The sequence below is a fragment of the Dermacentor variabilis genome, chromosome 9 (assembly GCF_050947875.1).
Source record: "Dermacentor variabilis isolate Ectoservices chromosome 9, ASM5094787v1, whole genome shotgun sequence".
NCBI classification, from domain to species: Eukaryota; Metazoa; Arthropoda; class Arachnida; order Ixodida; family Ixodidae; genus Dermacentor; species Dermacentor variabilis.
Window position 1 is genome coordinate 127,568,610 of NC_134576.1, and position 20,003 is coordinate 127,588,612.

Genomic DNA, 20,003 nt, shown 5'->3' on the forward strand with positions numbered 1-20,003 from the left:
GTAATGCTTCGGTCATCGCAACTCGCGCTGTTGCAGCAAAAACAAATGCCAGCGTTAGCATCAATACGACCGGTGTCCAAGATGGTAGCCCACATAAAGCATTTTCTCGATTTCATGAATGTTTCTGCGGACAGTGTAAATATTCAGTTCAAAGAAAAGGTGAGCGACAGTTCAGTCCTTCTACTTCGATCCGCATTTATAACCGCCTACTTTGACTTCGCGGACACAAAACTCAAAGGAGTTTGCCATATGTGTTTACGTGTTCATGCCGGTTGCTTCCGACACAACCTTCTCTTTTGGCGTCACCGATCGCCTGCTCTGTTGCTCACCACTCGCTGCCGATTCTGTCATGCCGCGTGAACGGCGCACTGATCACAGGGACGTCAAATTGGATAGGGTGCATGAACGAACTACGCCGCACATCTGGTAACCCCAGTCTCCATTCATTCTTTTTGTTGTTTTTGTAAGCTCTTATGTCATGGCCGGGAGGAAACTCACTCCACGTAGACAGGCGCCCTATGCAGAACGGCGCCCCCGACACGTCATGTCGAAGTGGGCGCCGGCTTTCGATGTATTTCTCATTGCGATGGATTAATTGCACGCGTAGAGAAGCTGCGATCTTGGGTGGTAAACAGCTCTGTGGCTCTTCGAAACGGATGTGCGCTTTAACGTTGCGACGAAATTTGCAGGTTCCTACGGTTAAGGTGGACTCTGGGCTTGAGCTCACAGGATGCGCGCCGATCGGACGGTACATCGCCGAGCAGTCGGAGAAAGGACCGATCGTTCTCGGTAAGGTGTTTCACTTCTGTCGACTATGAACACGGCAATCTACGCCGCCGTGAGGGGCAGCGGATGTGACATTCGCATTATGTGCTGTTCGAAGATGTGTTGCTTTGACTGGATGTCCGATAGAAAACAAAAAGTGTATGAATTCAGTTGAAAGAATTACCAGCTTTTAAACAATAAATGCCTGCCAATTTTTCTCCAGTGAGCTTCGTCGATTGCATGAAGAGCGTACAGCTTAAGTAAAGTAAAAAAAATCAAAACACGTCATGTTTGTGACGAAAATAGACGCAGCTAATGAATTGGCACTGTGTTTAATATGACTGCTTTCGGCTGGTTTGAATAACAAATTAAAGTGAAATAACCGCCAGGTGAATATCCGATGGTGAAAGGACACCAGAGCGATACTTGCTTCAAGCAAGTTTAGTGAGACAAGTTCCTGCAGCAGGCAAAATCGGCAACTTCAGAATCACTGCAGAAGTCACATCAGAGCAATCTGCTTCTTTTCAATCTCTGCTCTCCCAAGTTGTTTGATGCTTGTGTACTGCGTCTAAAGGTAAATCGTCATCAATAAAGTGTGTACCTATCCCACAAAAGATGTCTTCTCAGGACAAACTAAAAAGAAAAATAATTAGTGTAATAGCTTTCCTCTCTGCCTCCCCCCTCTCCTTCCTTAGGAAGAGAAAGAAGGGGGGTTGTGTCTGGGATTTTTGTGAATTTCAATGTTAACAGGTTGGCAGGCGTGTCCTTAGTGTCCCTTTAATTCGATCCAGCCCTTTCTGGCTTACCTTTCAAGTCTACAGCGTGTCCCAACTAACTTTAGCCAGAGTTTAAAAATTTGCAAATGTCACGTAGCTGGACAGTACCAAGGTACTGTTGCTTGCCGTCGCTTGGAGATACTCAGATTAGTTTTTTCATTCTGCCTAATTAGATAACTGGTCTTAAATAATCAACTTCTCAATTATTATAATTAGATTAACAGTGTCAATGAGAAAATTGTAGAGCGACATGAAAAACCCCTGAGACAGCTCTCTGTTGCTCAATACATGCTACATAAAAGTGTTTTTCCGAGCATGAAAGAAGCCTGCAAATACATGAAAAGTGCCTCAAGTGGCCATTCGCACGCAAAGATGATCTAGGGACTCTCGATTCAAAATTTTGGAAGCTAATGATCAAATTATAAAATTTGCTGTTGGTGCTCATTTAAGGGGTGCATATCACTACAACCTTGTTTAATGAAGCCCCACAGGTCAGGTATATTGAGATCAGTAAGGGAGGCTTTTTTTAGAGAGATCTTTGAGGTTCTAATTCCATTTTTTTTTTTACTCTAAATAATGGTAAAATAATTCATGGCCAATGTGTATGTACTCTTCTCTATAAATGTACTCCTGTTTCCGAAAGCTCTTGTACTTTTCTTTTCAACATTTTTTTTATTACAATGCAAAATGTGCAAGGATTGTGCCGACACAGTTACATTTATTGAGCACATATACCTATGGCACCATGAAAAGACCCCAAAAGTTCTGGGTTTTCTTTGAGCAGTTGACATGTCATTCAAAATGCAAAACAGCGTGTTGTAACAACAGAGGTAGAATGCATTCTATGCAACTTAGGAACCTTATACATTCATCTGAAAAAAAAAAATATTAGCACGAGTGAGTGATGACAGGAGTGGAAACATTCTGCTGCTCGGTGCTACAGTCCAGTGCTGCAGTTCGGTGCTGCATGCCGACAATAAGATAGCCGGATGACTTTCGCTTTTCATCGTGTGGGGAGGGGGGGGGGTGAAACTTTCAGGGGTAATCGATTACGATGCGACACAGGAAGCTCATGTGCACAGTGACACACTGCATGCCAACGTTTGGTCTTGGCAACAGTCGTTGGTCTCGCCGATCTTGCATAGTGGGAAAGGCCCGACACTCTTGTTATCTGCACGCTCATGAGTATCGGCACTGTGCAGCAAAATTTTTTGCATTCCAGTTGTCAGTAAATTGTACTGATCCTTTGTTTCTTTAACGGTGTGTCACTTTGTTATGTTAGGTGTGATAGGTGTAACGTTAAGAGATAAGAAAAGAGCAGATTGGGTGAGGGAACAAACGCGAGTTAATGACATCTTAGTTGAAATCAAGAAAAAGAAATGGGGGCCATGGACAGGACATGTAATGAGGCGGGAAGATAACCAATGGTCATTAAGGGTTACGGACTGGATTCCAAGGGAAGGAAGCGTATCAGGGGGCGGCAGAAAGTTAGGTGGGCGGATGAGATTAAGAAGTTTGCAGGGACAACATGGCCACAATTAGTACATGACCGGGGTAGTTGGAGAAGTATGGGAGAGGCCTTTGCCCTGTAGTGGGCGTAACTAGGCTGATGATGATGATGACTTTGTTATGTTATAGAAAGTATGCATAGGAAGGTCAATGCGTGCTGATACTGTGCGGCCATGCTCACTGCAGGAAAAGATGCCCAGGAGCGCGCTCTTATCCAGCAATGGCTTGAATACGTGGCTGTTCGGTGGGAACACGGCGCGCTCTCATCAGATACTGCTCACAGTATACTACAGGTATGGCTGCCTCTCTACACACTATACTCGCCAATTTTCTTTGCTTCAAACCTTTTTTTTTTTTTTTGCCTGCGAGCTGACTATGCTTGCAAATTTCATAATCTCACCGCACCACCTAATTGTCTGCTGTCCTCTACTGCACCCATTCTGTAAATTTAATAGACTGCCAGTTATCTGTGCTATGCACCACATGAACTACCGAACTCTACTTCATTGTCTTAATCTCGTCTACAATATCAGCTACACTTGTTTGCTGCCATAGACGAGATTCGTGATGGAGGTCGTCGCCAATCACGTCCCATCGTTAGCAGAGTGAATTGCTGTTCTGGCGAGGAAATGTTTTCTTGAATCTCAGTGGAGCCTTCATGATGTGTTTGCACTTGGAGTAGCATGATTCTCCAGCTTAAATTTAGGCACCACATAAAGTGCCTGAAATTCGTAGTTTCTTGGACCGGGGATTTGAGCCGAGGGCCTTGTGTTTGGGAACTCAGCGCTCTGCCTCTATTCTATGCCAAATAAGGATTGAATCAGAATAAAACAGACTATGTGACATTACAAAGTACTTTACTTTCTGACAGCACATGTAATGAATAGAGACTTATTAAGGCATTGAATTTGCACGTTCTTGCCCTTTTTGTAGGCTGACACTTTACTCTGCTTATAGTTCTCTCACTATCATGCCAGTGAAACTCTACTAACCTTTCACTTGCGTACGTATTCTGTCACTTGCTTCATGTGTGGATAAAGCGAAAGCTGTTCTTTTTTTTTTAAGTGGCACTGATACCCTTAATTTAAAACAGTACTAAAAACATAATTCTTTACCACTGTAAGTTGAGCAAGCTGGTTCAGATTCACAATAAGAAAGCAGCATAGTGTGAGACAGACATTGACAAAAAACGAAGGGTAGGACATATGCAGCATCATTATACCTGGGAAGTAGCTCACTGAAGTATCTCTTAAACTGCTTTTTTTAAAACTTAAGGAACAATTTCGGTGGAGGGCTGTGCCTCACAAGAAAGATATGCCTGAGAGAAATTGTGAAAATGTTACGAGTGTATTGTTCACGACCCCCCCATTCCTCAGCTCGTCTTTTCCACCTCGTTAAGAATGACACCCATAGCTACTCTCTCCCACCTACAGAAATGGCACGCCAGCGTGTCAAGTATGGAGTGCGTTGGAGTATTCATCACATGTATGTCACGCCACAAGTATGGGACTAGTACTCCAATGCACTCTATGCTTACTGCGATTGGCTCTCTTCTCCGCACTTTTTAATTTGCTCGAAAATCCCTCCCTCCCTTTCGTATGCCTGGGAGAGCAGGACCGCTGCACTGCAAGAGCTGCAGCTACACTACGGCCGCTGCTGGTGGCCCACATCGAACACGTTTATTAGATCCCAACAAATGTACTCAACATCAAAACCTAGGACTCAGAGGGACTCCAACAGCGACGACTCAGACTAAGGGTTGTCATGAAATAAAGTATCTCTCTCTTCCGCTTGCGTAGACCTGTGCCACCTATACTCGCAGACAACTTTCTGTAACAGTGAAAGGAAAGCCGTGGAGACAAAGTGTGCATGTGTGATGGTCCTCTTGAAAGTACCGTATTTACTCTACTGTGACGCGCACCCATTTTGCATGACCAAAAAAATAAAAAAAATAAAAACCTCAATTGTAACATGCACCCGTTCTCCATGACCAAAAAAAACATAGAAGTGTACAATAGCGCACACCTCAAGGCCTTCATACAGAAATACTATTTTCTGTCATTTGGAAAAAACAGATTTATTCCCACTACACTAAAGTTGCGATGAATAAAAACACAAATGGAAGTGGCATACCTCGCCGCCAATATTTTCACTGCGACGGTACGAATCGCATGGGGCAATAAATATCACTCGCCGTCACTATCAGATGACTCCTTATCGCTATCAACAGACCAAAGCATTTCATCCTCAGTGCCGTCCATGGCATTCAAAATCCTGCACTTCTTAAAGGCCTTGTTGACCATGGCAGACGGGATTGTGCACCATGCATCTTTCACCCATCCAGCAAAGTCCTGCAGCGAGGCACACTTCATTTTATTGGCGGGCGTGAATTCATGGCAGCCAATGACAAGCCATTTGGCATAGAGCGCCTGAATTCTATCTTTCACTGGCTTGTTCAAACAGACATCGAGCGGCTGGAACTGCGATGTCATGCTGCCGGGTATCACGACAAGGTTGGTGTTGCATGCAGCCAGCGTGTCCTTGATGCACTGGTCAAGGTGGCACCTGAACGCGTTGAGCACAAGCATCCCACGCAGACCCAAACTGCTGCGTGTGTCTTCCACCAAACGTTATCAATCCAGTCAGCGACCAAGTCCGTGGTCATCCAACCTTTTCCATTTTTTTCATTTGCACACACAATGACGCCACTCAGAAACACGATTCCTTTTGGTAGCGTCTTCTATCTGAAGATAAGATACGGGGGTACCTCGTGCCCATCCGCAGTGCAACAAAGCATTGCGGTGACTCTAGTTTTTTCGTGCCCGGAAGACAAAATGCGCACTTGCTTTGCCCCTTCTTTCCAACGGTTGTAGCGGCATGCATGTCAAAGTAGAGCGGCGTCTGATCGGTATTTTCAATCTATCCAAAGTAATAGCCGTTTCTGTGGCGCAACTTCAAAACGTACTGCTGAAAACTGCAATTTCTCTTCATATTCTTCGGGCAATTTTTGGCATATCCCTGTCCACCTTCAAAGAGAAAAACCTTTTCTTCTCATAAAATTTGATAGCCAGGACCTGCTCGCTTTGAAGTCACTCCGCATTAGCCCATTCTGTAGGGCTAACTGCATCGCCCGTACTTTAAGCAGATCAGTCGTCACAGGCCGCTGTGCCGCTCGTTGCTCTTGCACGTATTCCGTGTGCAGCTCTTATGTTTCGGCGAAGCGGCCCTGCTTCGGTCCACTGAAACCCTTCCTTGTTGCTTTGCTGGTGAAAATATTCTTCTGCTTGTGCCAGTCTTGCACGCAAGTTTCGGGAACTCCGAACGCCCGTGATGCGGCCCGATTTCTGTCCGTCTTTGCACACATTATAATTTTCCTTTTAAATGCGGCATCAGGGTGGACTTGGCGGGTCTTCGCAGTTGGGGCTACCATGTTGATTGAATAAACGCAGAAAACGGAAAGACAGGCGGTAGACTAGTTCACACCAGCACCTGGTTACATGTGCAACATGAAGGTATGCACATGGAAGAAGCTACGGCAGCTAGGCTAGAAGCGCGTACGAGGCAGCCATTTTTCTAATGCCGATGGCGATATGTTAACGCGGATTTAGGGTCGTACTCGATTCTAACGCGCATGCAATTTTTGGACCCGTTTTATCGGAAAAAAGGTGCGCGTTAGATTCGAGTAAGTACTGTAGTTTCACCGTCTCAGTTGCATTAGTTTAAGCCGTGGAATAGAAAACACGGGCATTTCATTCACTGTGGCGCTTACGTTAAGATATAAATACAACTCTCAGTATTAAGCTTCAACCTTATCTCTTCACTTTCCTCTTCCATGTTTTGGTGAGCGTGAAACTTGGAAATAGCAAGCTATGCTGAGTCAGTACTGCAAGAAACTGAAACTTACTACCTGCTGCATTAATACACATGAGCACAAGCTCTGCTCCTGTAGCTTTCTTTTCATTGCCACAGAAAGTTGTCTGGGAATATAGCTTTCACATGTTTTTTCTTTCTGCGGCATATCTGCATAAGTGCCAACTTATACAATTTTATCATAAAATGCTTGACTTTTTGAGCTTGTTTTTGCAATTATTGTATTGACACTGATGATTTAACTATATCTTATTTGTGTCCAATATAGGGCAATATACTGATTTCAGTTTGTGCAGCACTGATTTCTAAGGAATACAGATGCCGTCTTCAACTGCTTTTGAGAGCCTGATTTTTCAGACTCGCTCCATTATTCAGACGTAACCATAGCAGTGCCACCAACTCATAGAACCAGCATACGACAGTAACCTAAATTTCAGCTGTTGTCGCTTGTATGTTCCATGACTAAACGTCACAAACACTCTAATTTGTCTTGCTGTTATGAGCAATTTATAGCGTAAATAAGCAGATTTCATAAAGACTTCTTGAACTCTCAATTCAAAATTACAGTCCTGTGTCATCTCAGCGATTGCTCAGTGACAACTCGCCACGGTAGCACCCGTGTTGAACTGCTAAGCACAAGGTCATGGGTTCGATCCTGGCTGCATTCCGATGGAGGCAGAATGCAAAGATGCCCATGTATTACGTATTGCATGTTCGTTAAACAACCGCAGGTGGTCAAAATTCAGAATAACTTTTTTTACATTACCTTAGCTATGTCAACATGTTTTGTATATTGTCCTCAAACACAAAGACAGCTTGACGGCATAATGACTTTTAAATTTCGTTCTTATCCCCAATTGGGGGGTGTGTTACCAGCCTGACAAACCCTTTCTTTTTTTTCAATGCCATGATTAGATGTGCAAGGCAGCATATCTCTATGTATGTGTACAATGTAACCCTCTCCTCGTGACCATTGTCATAAAAAGTGTCTTTATTGACATAAACACAGGGATGAGGGTGCAGCAACACATGGGAGGTTGGAATGTTGATGCTACATTTTGGATTTTAATGCAAACTCACAGTATTCTAAATGCATTTCACAGGCGCTTTTCATCTGTGACAATACAACATTCTCGATCAAAGTAGTGTCTATCTTCAAAAAAGCTGACGGCAGTAATGTGATCAAACTACTACAATATAGTTGTGTCTATATTGTAGACATATATGTCTACTATGGATATGTTATGTAATCGCTTCAGAGTTAATTTTGAAAAGGACTGAAAGCAATGTGTGTTATAATGTACAAGGGATTGCACGAGGACATCGTGCAAGTAAGAAAGGTGTTCACAAGTTTCGCATCACTGGCGGGATTTGGTGTGTGCCCGACTGCAGAGAAGGCAAACTAGTTAGGCCTGCATTATTCTGTAGTTATATTTTACCAAGGGCGTGGTGAGAAAATGTCAGCACTTTTTCAAGAATTGAGCTGACTTTGCGGCTTGCCTATGGCACATGCCCTAAAGGGATATGAAATAGTAAAATGATTCAAACTGTGTTAGTAAATTATCCTTCTACAATACCAAAAAAAGGCACTGTTACTTTGGGAAGAGACTTGGTTGACTAGAAGAGGCGCTATACAGAAAGGCAGGTGGCAATGCCCCCTTGGAAGTTCCCACACCAGCCAGCTGTGATGTCATGGATTTTGACGGCTTTTGCTCATGCCTAGTTAAATACTTTGTCAGAAAACATTGACTGTCCTCTGTTGTAAAAGAACCAAAAGACTGAACTTATCTGGTTCGGGGAACTATTGCTGCACCACAATTGCTGAAAGTAGAACATATTGAAATCCATGATGTTGCAGTGCGGTGCTGATGCTAGGATTTCAGCGCAAAATTCGAGAAATACAATCCTGACTTTAATTTTTCTCTTGTAATAGTCAACCAAATACTGCGAAATTAAGTAAAATAGTGCTTTTGAAGAATACTTTAGAAGCTTAAACTGTTTAAATTTTTTTTTCTTTAATGTTCTTTTAATGCTTGGCTTTGCTTTCAACTTTTCAGGAGCTGGACAGTTACCTAGCGGACCGATGTTTCTTTGTGGGCATTTCACTGACTCTGGCTGATGTCTTTCTTTACTACAGTCTTCATCCCACTGTTGTAAGTCTTGGATACCTTTATCTTCTCATCACTTGATTCTCGTAAACAATTTGGCAGTTATTCGCATTGTATGTTTGAACAAAGAGCACGGCAAAATCATGTGCGACTCAATCGCAGTGAAAACACGGGGAAGACGTGAGATTGAAATTCAAGACGATGAGCAAAACAAGAACAAGGTAAAAGCGGGAGCCAACGACAAGTCCACTTGTCGAAACGTTGGCTCCCGCTTTTACCTTGTTGTCGTTTTGCTCATTGTCTCAGTCGCAGTGCATCATGTGCCAGTTTTCAAAATGTCACCTGTTGTGCCAACTTTTGTATCCCTGTGAGCATATCTTTTCTTTAATGCAGTGTACTTAGTATCTTACTCTCACTACCACTTCATCCTTCGATTTCCAAATCTTTCATTAGTTATCTGGTGGCACAAATCTTAAGTTTTTTTAGCTGCCGACTACCACTGTCTCAACTTTAGCTTTTATTCAGTGCCGCTCGAGTGCTCTTTCTCGCAGCGCAACACAGAATTATTTTTGTACAAAGGAAAGCTAAAACTTAGGTTTTGTCGTAATTTGGCCCTTCGTCACGGTTGGTTCATCTGCTCCTCAGGAATGCTTCGTGAGGGAGTGCTACCGCAAACTTTGTCTGTAGTGTTTCTCGGGTGTTTGTAATTTTGTCTGCCCCCAGTCGCAGGACAGGAATGCATGCCTACTCGAGTTACGAGCATTGCCTATGTGTCGGAACGAAACAAAAACAAAACAAAACAATATTTTTGACCTGAACAAAGATGTTACTGAAACATTATTTATTATTTTGTGTCGGAGTGAAACTGAAATATTTTTAATCAGTTTTTGGTTCGAGGGGAAAGTCGGCAATCCAAAACAGCCAACAACAGGCAACGTCAGAATTAGTGCATATCTCAGGGATCCGTGTAAGCGCATGTGTCTGAGGCAGGGATAGTGTGAGTGATAGCCAGTTGAGTGTTCCACTAATCTAAGCCTGCCGCTCGGTGCACTAGTAGATCGGCAACATAGCAAAACCCAGGGCTTGTGTGCTGAAGAGATTATCGTTTCATTTTCTACGGGTACAACACTTTGTTACCAAAGTTTTATCATTTACTTAAATTTATTTTATCGAAACAGTGCTCTCGCTTTTCGGCATGTACACTTGATGACGTGCTGCTTCTGAGTCTCAAGGCACTGAGCATGATCTTATAATTCATAATTCACTTATTGAGAAATATAAATGCTACTATGTTTTTATCATTACTTTGCTTCGAAAGTTTTTGCATGCAAACCAAATTCGTGAAGAACCGTTACGGATATCTTTTCCCCCCGGTTTAGAGCAGAACCGGAAGGTAACATTTTTCAGTGTAATGAAACTAAAACCAGAACTAAAAACATTTCGTTCCGACACTTTGCTGACTACTGTCCCCATATCTTATTGTTTATAAGCTTTCCCTGTTCCTTCCTGCCACCAAATGGCATTAAATTTTTGGCATTCAAACTGTATGATTAGATCAAACTGTAGATCTGGGCTTCTTGGTGATTCACAACATCAGCACTGGTGTTGTGTCAGCTCAATTTAGTTCTGTGCTCATTAGATTTACCACATGTTATAAAAAGTACTTTGCTTGTACTTCTGGACCAGGAGTTTAAATACTGACATAACTGACATAACATTTTGAACACACGCACACACGTGTGTGTGTGTATTTATGTATGTAGGTTTCCTTTTGCAATAAATTATTGTCCAAACATTCTAAACTCTAAAAAATGCTGGCAAGCATCAGAGAACTTTAAACAATGGAATATAATATAGTACTTCTTTCTGGGAACCAGTTTCGGCGATGCTGACCAGTCAAGTTCAAATTATCCGGTGAAGGCCAATTTTGAGATCCAAATAACAGAAGTTTGGGCCCAGATAAATGTATGGGCGCCAGCCGGGATGCTAGTTAGGGGTCGAATTAACCGGAGTTGAATTAACAGAAGTTACGGTATTGGTTGAATGAGCAACAGCATCATTATCTAGAATTATTGCTACACAATGTTGGCAAATGTTGCCGTGCATCGTGATGTCACTACTGTCTGTGACGGCAGGTCCTTATTCCAACACCAACTTTGATATCAAAATATCTTATGTTTTCCAACCTTAATAAATGTCGAGTGTCATGTTTGTGCCTGCGAGTGACGTGTTAGAATCTCTACTTCAAAAATATGCATGAGTACTCCTCTAAAATTCCTTGGGATTTTTATTCCATAATAGCAGTTACAAACCCATATTGATGTTCTTGAGTGCACTGTTTGCCGTTTTTCGTCATTGTGACTTCCCTCTCTTCTCTTCTAGTTGTCACTGACATTTAAAGAGAAGGAGAAGTACGGTCATCTCTGCCGTTGGTTTGACCTGGTGAGTCTGCCCATCAGTGTTTTTTCATTACTCCTGCCTTTGCAAACAGAATCGTTTTGTTGATGAGGCATCCGTGACTGTGACATCGCAGGTTCAGCATCAAGATGGTCTTCGGCAGAATCTCCCAATCATAGTTTTCACCAAGACCCGATTGTACCTCTAACGCCACATCCTGGGACGACCTCTCTGAATACAACCTCATGGGAACACTTCTCAATCACACTACATGCTATGATCGCATATCTTTTAGTTCTGTTTTGTGCGATTTATGCCTGACTCTTGTCTTTTCTCGTCTGCAATCTGTAATTGTTTTATGGGATGAGCTCAGAATTTTGGTGCTAGCTTATTTGCCCAACATTGACTTGCAGGATTATGGAAATCAGTTCTCTGTGTGATTCGAGAGTAGTGAACAGGGCAGGTTAGCACTAATTCATGCTAACAGTTGGTACTGATTCATGACTGTACATGTTAGGGTGCATTCAGACCAATGATTGATAGAGTTTGCATGAACGACCACAGCTGGCGACTAAGCAGTAGCTCACAGCAACCGATGCTCGCCCCAGCAAGTGAAATTTGCTCGTTTTCTACACCGGCATATCTCGTAATTGGTGCCATTTGCATCTGCTCACACCACCATCACCACGTAAATTAAGTGTCAGCATATATTAGCGTCCTGCTCTCGTGCCGGTGATTGGTTCAGCAGCTTTGCGACTCCGGTTATAAAGCTAAAAGATTGAGTCGTAAAGAACAGACCCAAAACAGTGGCCTTCCAACAAAAGTGATTTTTGCAACCAACTTTAGATGCATGACCTCTGCAAATTGCCGGTGTGATTGAACCATTACTTTGTGAACTGTAAAACTTGAAAAGTGGTGTTCCTTTTTTATCTCAACTCTACAAAGCACGTTCATGTCATATGTAATGTTTATCAAAGGCAGATTAGTCCTTTTTTTGCTGATAGCAGGTTTATTGAGACTATGATTTATAGGGTGGCAGTTCAATTGTGATAGCGTGACTGAAGCATTGATTGAGGATGTCACATCCACTATACAGTATTGCATCCCTGTAGGCTCACTCACTACAAACGTGCATATGCCTCTACTGTGCGCATGGAGGTGATTTTATTCCTTTAAAAGTAATCTTTCCCAATTAATAGTGACTGAGCACTTATATATAATTTCCTGTACGATGTAAACGTAGGTGGTGGTCTACTAATGCTGACCTATTTATGACTGATACAATGTTCTTTTTTTTGTGCGTTTTGTGTAAGCAGTTGCTAAAAGTAGCTGTCAACTGTTGTTCTTTTTTTTTTTTTGTCTCCTCAGTTGCTTGTTTCATAAGCTTCTTCACTGAATGTACTGAAACAATTTCAGTGGCTTTTTGACGCGGATATTGCAGTTGCTCGTCTGCCTCTTTGTTATTTATGCGCCTGTCGGTGGGTCTTTTTAAGCGTGCTCGAAAATGACGAATAACTTTTGTTTCGGTGGCATGTGGTGTATTTATTATTTGTGGTGATTCATTGTTGTCTTCTGAACCAAGTTCTCTACATATTTTGCTACCTAAGTTAGTAATAGCATGTTATATTTGTGAAGCGACGTCACGAGACTTTCATGATCATTTATTGAGCTCTATGTGGAAATGTAATGTCTCAGGTTAGGTGATTCACTCCAGAACATCTGTCCATGCACATAATTTGGTGTTTGTGGTCAGTTTTGTCACGTTATTAACGTGTTCCCTGCTGTTCTCGTCTATGCACTTCTCTCACGCACAATTTATGTTAAGTGTCTTTGCATAATCTTTCTTGAACGCTGTAAGTGATAAAAAGTGATTGAACGTGACGTGTCTTCAGCTTGAGCTGACGTTTAGACAACGAGGCCACTGTTTATTACCTCTAGTCTCGATATTCCTGCAAACAAGTCCTGTGTGAAGGCTATCGGTAGTTTCTTGTTCCTTAGTGACTAGTGTATGATTGAGCTGTGAGCATTGATTAACTCTCGACACAGCTTTCTGTTTAGTTTCATAGTCGCTTTCCTAGAGCGCTGACACAGACATGTCCTAATGGACAGTGCAAGCATTCATCTTTCTAGCCAGCAAACAACTCTCTTATGCAAATTTTCTGCTTCATGCTGTTTCTTTGGCACGTACAGTAGAACCTTGTTATAGTCATATCTTTAGGACTGGAAAAAATCACTGTACCAGTATCTTCACTATAGCTGTAGTTCACCTTTTTCGCTTTTGTAACTATGATGAAGTTTTTTTAAGCGTAGTAAGTTGATTCTCAGTCAAAAGAATGCAAATTCGCTTTTTATTGAAACGTACATTCGCACACTGCTATCATTAAACGTACAGATGCTACCACCATTTGTCTGATAGGAAAACTGTGAACACCCATATACGAATTGTAGGCAGCCAGTACACATAGGAATTGTCATATAGTTAATGAAACAATGTGTTGAAACCATGGTGAGTACATTATCATTGCTTATTCCGTCATCTTCAGGAAGTCAGTACTTCCTTTATTCGTTATGTTATTTTTTTATGGACAACTATTTATGTCGTTCCTTATATAGTAAAAAAATGTATGTTTTTCTTTTATATATCCACTTCTCTGTATCTGTCTGTTATATAAGTGAAAGGTCCATCGCTGCCTGTGTGAGTATGATCGTGATGAGCGTTTCTCCTTGCTGTAGCTGTTCACTATATGCGGGTTCACTGTAATGAGGTTCTACTGTATTTGTTTTCCTGGCAGCTTTTTCTTAGTCTCCAATAGAATGCTTTTCTGCTGCCTTTGGGGCATTCTTGCTTTTGCTTTCGTTGATGACATCTTTTTGAAACAGGATGATTGTGACATGCTTGAGCACTTTTCTTAAGCAAACAGTACTACTCACTATTTAAGATTTTCTGTTTACATATGGCACTCTGGTATAAACATGCCAGCTTGTTAGGCACTCTTCAGTTGTTTCACCACATTAAGTAGTGTGTTTCGATTGTGCATCACGCAAGGCTAATCACTGTAAAGGCTACAGAAAAGAAAAGAAACCTTGCTGCATGAAATGGAGCTGCAGAAAAGTAGAAGGTATGAGAATGAATCCAGTCTTTTTTTAACACCTTGGGAGTGCGACATAATTATGGATGTTACTCCCTTCCCCTGTTTATAACCCTCGAGAAGGAAAAAGAACATATGGCCCGCATATGGAAGTGAGGGCATATGTTATTAAAATCTATATAAACAGTGGTGCACAAATCTGCATAGGTCAGTGCTCCACAAGTGTTTGCTCAGGCCATTGCTTCCATGATCAGTTAATGCGTGTGCGATTCTGGAGATCTCTGAGGCCATGCTTTATACAGCAGTTCAATAGAATTCAGTTGAAGCTCCACCCACAAAACCACGCCGCACTTGTGATCTGTACATCTGCACTCTGAAACATAGTTGCCATAGAAGGATGCCAATGTACTGTCAATGAAATGAGTCTGGTACATCTAAGTGTAACCTCGATGTAACGAACACGGATATAATGAATAATCGAATATAATGAAATACATCTAAAATGTTTGTTGCTACTATCAGCTTGTAACAAATATATGCTCAGAAAGAATACCCAATATAGCAAAAGTATTTGCGTGGCGGATACGATTTTATTATAACAAGGTTACACTGTATCTAATTTCTCTTTTAGTTGGGCAGCGCTGTATTTGCAACTGTGTACCTAGGTTGTCATAGCGATTATAATTCTTAGTAGTATCAGGAGTCTGGTAGTATGGTAAAGTCTGCAAATATTGTGAGTAGTGTACAGGACCAGGTATTGCAGCTACTCCATTTCTTTTTGCATGCCATCACTCGGCCTAGTAGTTTGCCTGTTATCTTTCTGAAATTGGCCTACAGAGAGCAGTGGATGGTGAAAACGGAACCAAATCAAGCTAACTGTTGCATTACGCTAGCCTAGAAAATTTCTTGGCAAATGACCTGAAGTTATGTTGCCATTTACTGGACGTTATCAAGTATTCCGGGCACCAGTGAAGTGTAGATAAGCGTCTGCATGAAAATTTCATTTATAAGGCTGTTGAAAAATGCGAAGGCAAGTAATTTCAGAAACGTGCATTTTGAACACCTTGCGTTATTTGTTGAAGTCCTCCTCTGTTTGTTTCACTGTGCAGCAATGATATTGATGTTGGGATTTGGTTTGAAACCAAGGTGATCAAAGTTTGTTCTCGGGTTTGCCTTCTGTCTTGGTAATAAAGGACTCCACTGCCCTTGGAGAACCTTCTGAAAATGAGTCTCATATACTGTGCATTTGATTTCACTTTAAACGGTTCTTTTCAGTACATTTAATAAAAGTCTGCCTTTTCCTTCTTGTGGCCATGGCACATGGCCCTTTCACGCTTCTTCCTGCAGGAAGGAAGTCGCGTTTACTGTACGATTTGGCCCTGTGTAATCTATGATAATTTGTCGAGAAAATTAAAAAAAATTGGGGCGAACCCGTTTCACAATGCAGCGACACACCACGCTGCTGACGGCACAAGGGTGCAAGTTTACGGCAAAAGTGTAGCTGAACCCAAAAGCGCGTGTTCTTTGTAGCCGTTCGTGGCCAACTCAAGCCACTGCCGAAATACTTCATGTATGAGCCGCGTACTGCAGCCAGGCGCTCTCTCTCGCTTCTCTCTTAAGGGTGCCTCAATGCCAAACAGGTTTACAGATTAGAGACACTCCTTGCCCCCCCAAAAAAGAAAGTTTATAATTTTAGAATCTGCCTATGTTAGGGAGGCAATTTTCACATCCAGGCCAGATTACAGCATTTCTAGTGCCTATTATTATTATTATTATTATTATTATTTATTAATTGCCCTCGGAACTATACTTTGACATACATACTCACTAGGGTTGTGCAACTATCAAAATCTTCGAATATGAATCGAATACATCTACTTAGCTTTGCATATTGAATCAAATATTGAATAATGATATGCGCATGCATTTATTAGTAAGTTGGTTTAATTTGTTACGTTGGAACATTGCAATTGCATTGTCAATGTTAAAAAACTAGACTAGTTAGCCGTTATACTAAAACAGTGTATTTGGCTCATGTTAACTTAGAAAATTTAGACATTCCCGCCAGCTGACCTCTCCTGCCTGCCCTTATTATACCGCATCAAATGCCCCTAAACTCGGAGGCATTTGACGCTGTGGCAGTAGTCACTCGTCGCACTTGCTGTTAGCAGTAAGCTCAGAATTGGGGGGGGGGGGGGGAGGCTGAAAAAAAAGGGGTAAATCCTCGCTGTATGCAAATTCGTGCCCCTTGCTATTGAGAGGCTGGCTTTTCCGCAAAGTTTCAACGTTTAGTAGCTAAGTGTGCTTTACAGGTGAAATTTCGCTAGCAGCACGGAGTCGTCGCAATATTCTGCACAAAATCACGGTAATATTCGTAAATTAGATAGTAACAGATGCTAAGAACCGTGTCTGCTCCCGCACAGCCAGCAATTTATTCTTTATTCGAAAATTTGTATCCGACCGAATATTGGAACATTTTCGAATATCTATTTTTCTAATCGAATTAGAATATTAAAGATATAATATTCCAACTGAATATTCGGGCACTCCTAGTACTAGCATTTGGTATGAAGTTGTAATGGCGCGTCCTTTTTTTTTTAAATTTATGTCCACATGTGGGCTACGTGCCCGAAGTCGTAAAGGTTGGCCCCAAGATGGCGACAGTGTCTCCACCCTGTAAACCTGTTAGGCATCGAGGCACCCTATTCCCTCTGGGCAGGCTGCGCCATCTATCGGCTGCCGTCAATCGACCTGCGTGTTCTCCCCCCCCCCCCTCTTCCTGGCCTCCTAAACTGCACTAGAGTGCACCAGTGGCGCACCGGTGCGTGCTAACGTAGGGTCCCTAGATAAAGAAAAAGTTCCAAGGTGACGCCATTCTTTCATCTAGCCGCCATCTTCCTCCTTCTCACTATCTTACCATTGTCCGTACGTGATTGGCTTAGTGTGATCACGTGGCATTTCTACGTGACCGCACGGATCGCTAGCGCTCTTAAAAATTTCCAGAGTTGTTTAACGTAGAACACGGTTTACGCCAATATACTTGTGAACACGGATTTAATGCACGAAACACATATTTAAAAACGGGTATTGACAGTAAATGTAGTACGCCTACATTTTATGCGTGTGCAGCTATTTGTTTTTACACGTGTGTTGGGAGGTTCGGAACATTTCGGAGGGCTAGAAAAGGAGCGGTAAAAGAATAACGGCCCTACCTTGCAACTTATGCAGGGGCCTTATGATGACGCTGAGAATGAGATCCCTCGCTGCCCGCGGGTATTCTCGGAACAGCAATAAAGTGTCCGGCTGCTGCGCTTGAAGAAACCGCGTGACACGGGTTCGAGTCCGCGTACCGCTGAAATAACTTTCTTTTTTTAATTGGGAAAAGAGGAACGCGAAGTGGCTGAAGTAGGCTAATAATGTTCTAGTCGCGTTAATACAATAATGGTAAGCGGAGGCATCAGGGGAGCACTGAGAGCGGTGGGATCAAAGCTAGAAAAGCATGTTGGTCGGCAAGTTGAAGCGGCCGGAGCGTTCCGCGGGGTATTGGTATTAGTGAATGAATGAACTTTATTCCCCTTTTAAGAGAGGGGAGGGGCCGGATGGGGGGGAGATGAAGGTCTAAGTACTCCAGTCCCAGCAGGCGTCCGTCATCACATTATGTGTATACAAGAGCGGCCTCAGTCCATCTTGTACATCGCCTCCACGGGGAGCCCTCTGCCTGCCCCCAACCCACAGACCAGGCCAGGTTCCACCTTTGGTGTGTATACGTTGCCTCTTTAGTGTCCTGAAGGTGCCGCCAAGTCATGTTAGTAAATTATGGCAAGTATTGTTCACTTACACTGGTTGCTCGATTCTGCGCGCGGCGCGAAATCGGGAAGGGCCTTTCTGGAACGTTACTGAAGATTAGCTCCCGGCGGCGGCGGGAATGCGCAACGTCCCTATAACTCCATAAAATTGAAGCTCGAAGTTTACAAACCCTTCATTCCGCACCTAAAACATAGCGTAGTGCTGTAAACAGCGTATGTTGATCGTCTAAAGCAGCCGAATTTGATGCATGGTTTGACAAAAGTTCACGTGAAATCGTTGAAGTGTTTACTACGAGAGTTTTGCAAGCGTCCTACACAGAAATTCGTGGTATACTTGAGAGCGGTGTAGAACGCATCGCTTTTGTCCGCTTTAGATGCCTTAAAAGGTGCAGCTTACAGAATTGTGTCAGTCTTATTACTGAGTTACAGACTTGGTACTTGAGTCAATCCAAATAGCATTCTTGTCCTACTTCAGCTAGTTTGGGTCTACCTATCTAGACTCTTTACGCCTCTCTTCAACGAAAGAACAAAAATCCTTTCAATTTCTTTGGTGCGGGGCGAAATTGAATACTTAGCGAAATTGAATCCACGTTACACGGCTTCCTCAAGCACCGAACCACAATGATCTAGCGCTGCGCCAACAGTACTAGCCCCCTCCCCCATTGGTATTTACTACAGTATTATGTAACGGCAACATCACCTTATTAGAGAACGATTAAAGGTATGGCGGATACAATAACACCATAAAACGTTCACCAAACGTCCATAGCTGATAATGGCGGCGCAATGACAATCACACACACATGGAAGAGGCACAATCACATGCAATGTGATTGCAGACCCAAAATGCGGACTCGAGCTGCGCCACACATGCCCGCGTGCAGCAAGGCTTTCTTACCCCCCTATTCGGAAATATCTTAACTTGAAGCCCACGCTTGACATGATTTAAGTGACGCCTGTCGTGAACGCACCAACGGAAACGCAATGGGCGTCTCTTGGGCGCGTTCACATCGGGCGTCATTTATATCAACGTCAAGCATGGTCTTTAAGTTGAGATGCATTTCCTAATACGGGGGTTAGAGTCAGCACGCGCCGCTGCGCCTCACAAAAGTATGGGGACTTCGCGGGCACACCGACAGATGGCGTAGTGTTTCCAGAGGGAAACGCGAGAGCGGAGCCCGGTTGTAGTACGCGGCTCATACATGACGCGTTTCGGTGGTCGCAATACGGTGTTGCTTGAATGCTACTCGCACTAACCTCAACGGTTGTCGTGTGATGGGTGCTGCCACATCTTTTCTTACATATTTTGCAATATTCAACCATTTTTGTAAAAAGAAAACTGATGGCCTAAATAAAGGATCTGCTAGTATACAGTCACAAAGGCTTAACTTTTCTGTTTAAATGCAGCAAACCTCGTCAGATATGGTGTGGTAGCTGCCGATGAAGACGAATTTCTCAGCTCCCATCTGTTTAGACGACGCGCCTGAGCCAAACTTGCCTTTAAACACTAAATAGGGAAAAAAATGTTTGAGCCGTATTGGTGCATTACCCATCTACAGCCACTCTTACTTTGAGTAGAGGACTGGTAAGCCAGAAATGAAGCGAAAACTAAGGGCTGGTGGTGGCGTTACCTTCAAGTTCTCGCACCAGGTTACCGTGGCGTCATTGATTTTGACGGCACCT

General features: G+C 42.8%; 1 protein-coding gene across 1 annotated transcript; it reads left to right on the forward strand.

The window, feature by feature from the left end:
* The first annotated feature begins 19 nt into the window (after window positions 1-19).
* On the forward strand, window positions 20-15,719 carry AIMP3 (aaRS-interacting multifunctional protein 3). The gene is made up of 6 exons (XM_075669295.1): window positions 20-159; window positions 690-789; window positions 3,237-3,343; window positions 8,978-9,073; window positions 11,411-11,470; window positions 11,562-15,719. The coding sequence occupies exons 1-6, from the start codon at window positions 46-48 to the stop codon at window positions 11,631-11,633; spliced, it is 549 nt and encodes a 182-aa protein (XP_075525410.1). The 5' UTR covers window positions 20-45; the 3' UTR covers window positions 11,634-15,719.
* Window positions 15,720-20,003: the final 4,284 nt, after the last annotated feature.

Excerpts from the sequence above, each read along its gene's own strand:
- AIMP3 (XM_075669295.1), top strand. The coding sequence starts at position 46 with ATGCCAGCGTTAGCATCAATACGACCGGTGTCCAAGATGGTAGCCCAC. Across the intron at positions 790-3,236 it reads GAAAGGACCGATCGTTCTCG|GAAAAGATGCCCAGGAGCGC; the intron begins GTAAGGTGTTTC and ends TGCTCACTGCAG. Across the intron at positions 3,344-8,977 it reads CTGCTCACAGTATACTACAG|GAGCTGGACAGTTACCTAGC; the intron begins GTATGGCTGCCT and ends TCAACTTTTCAG.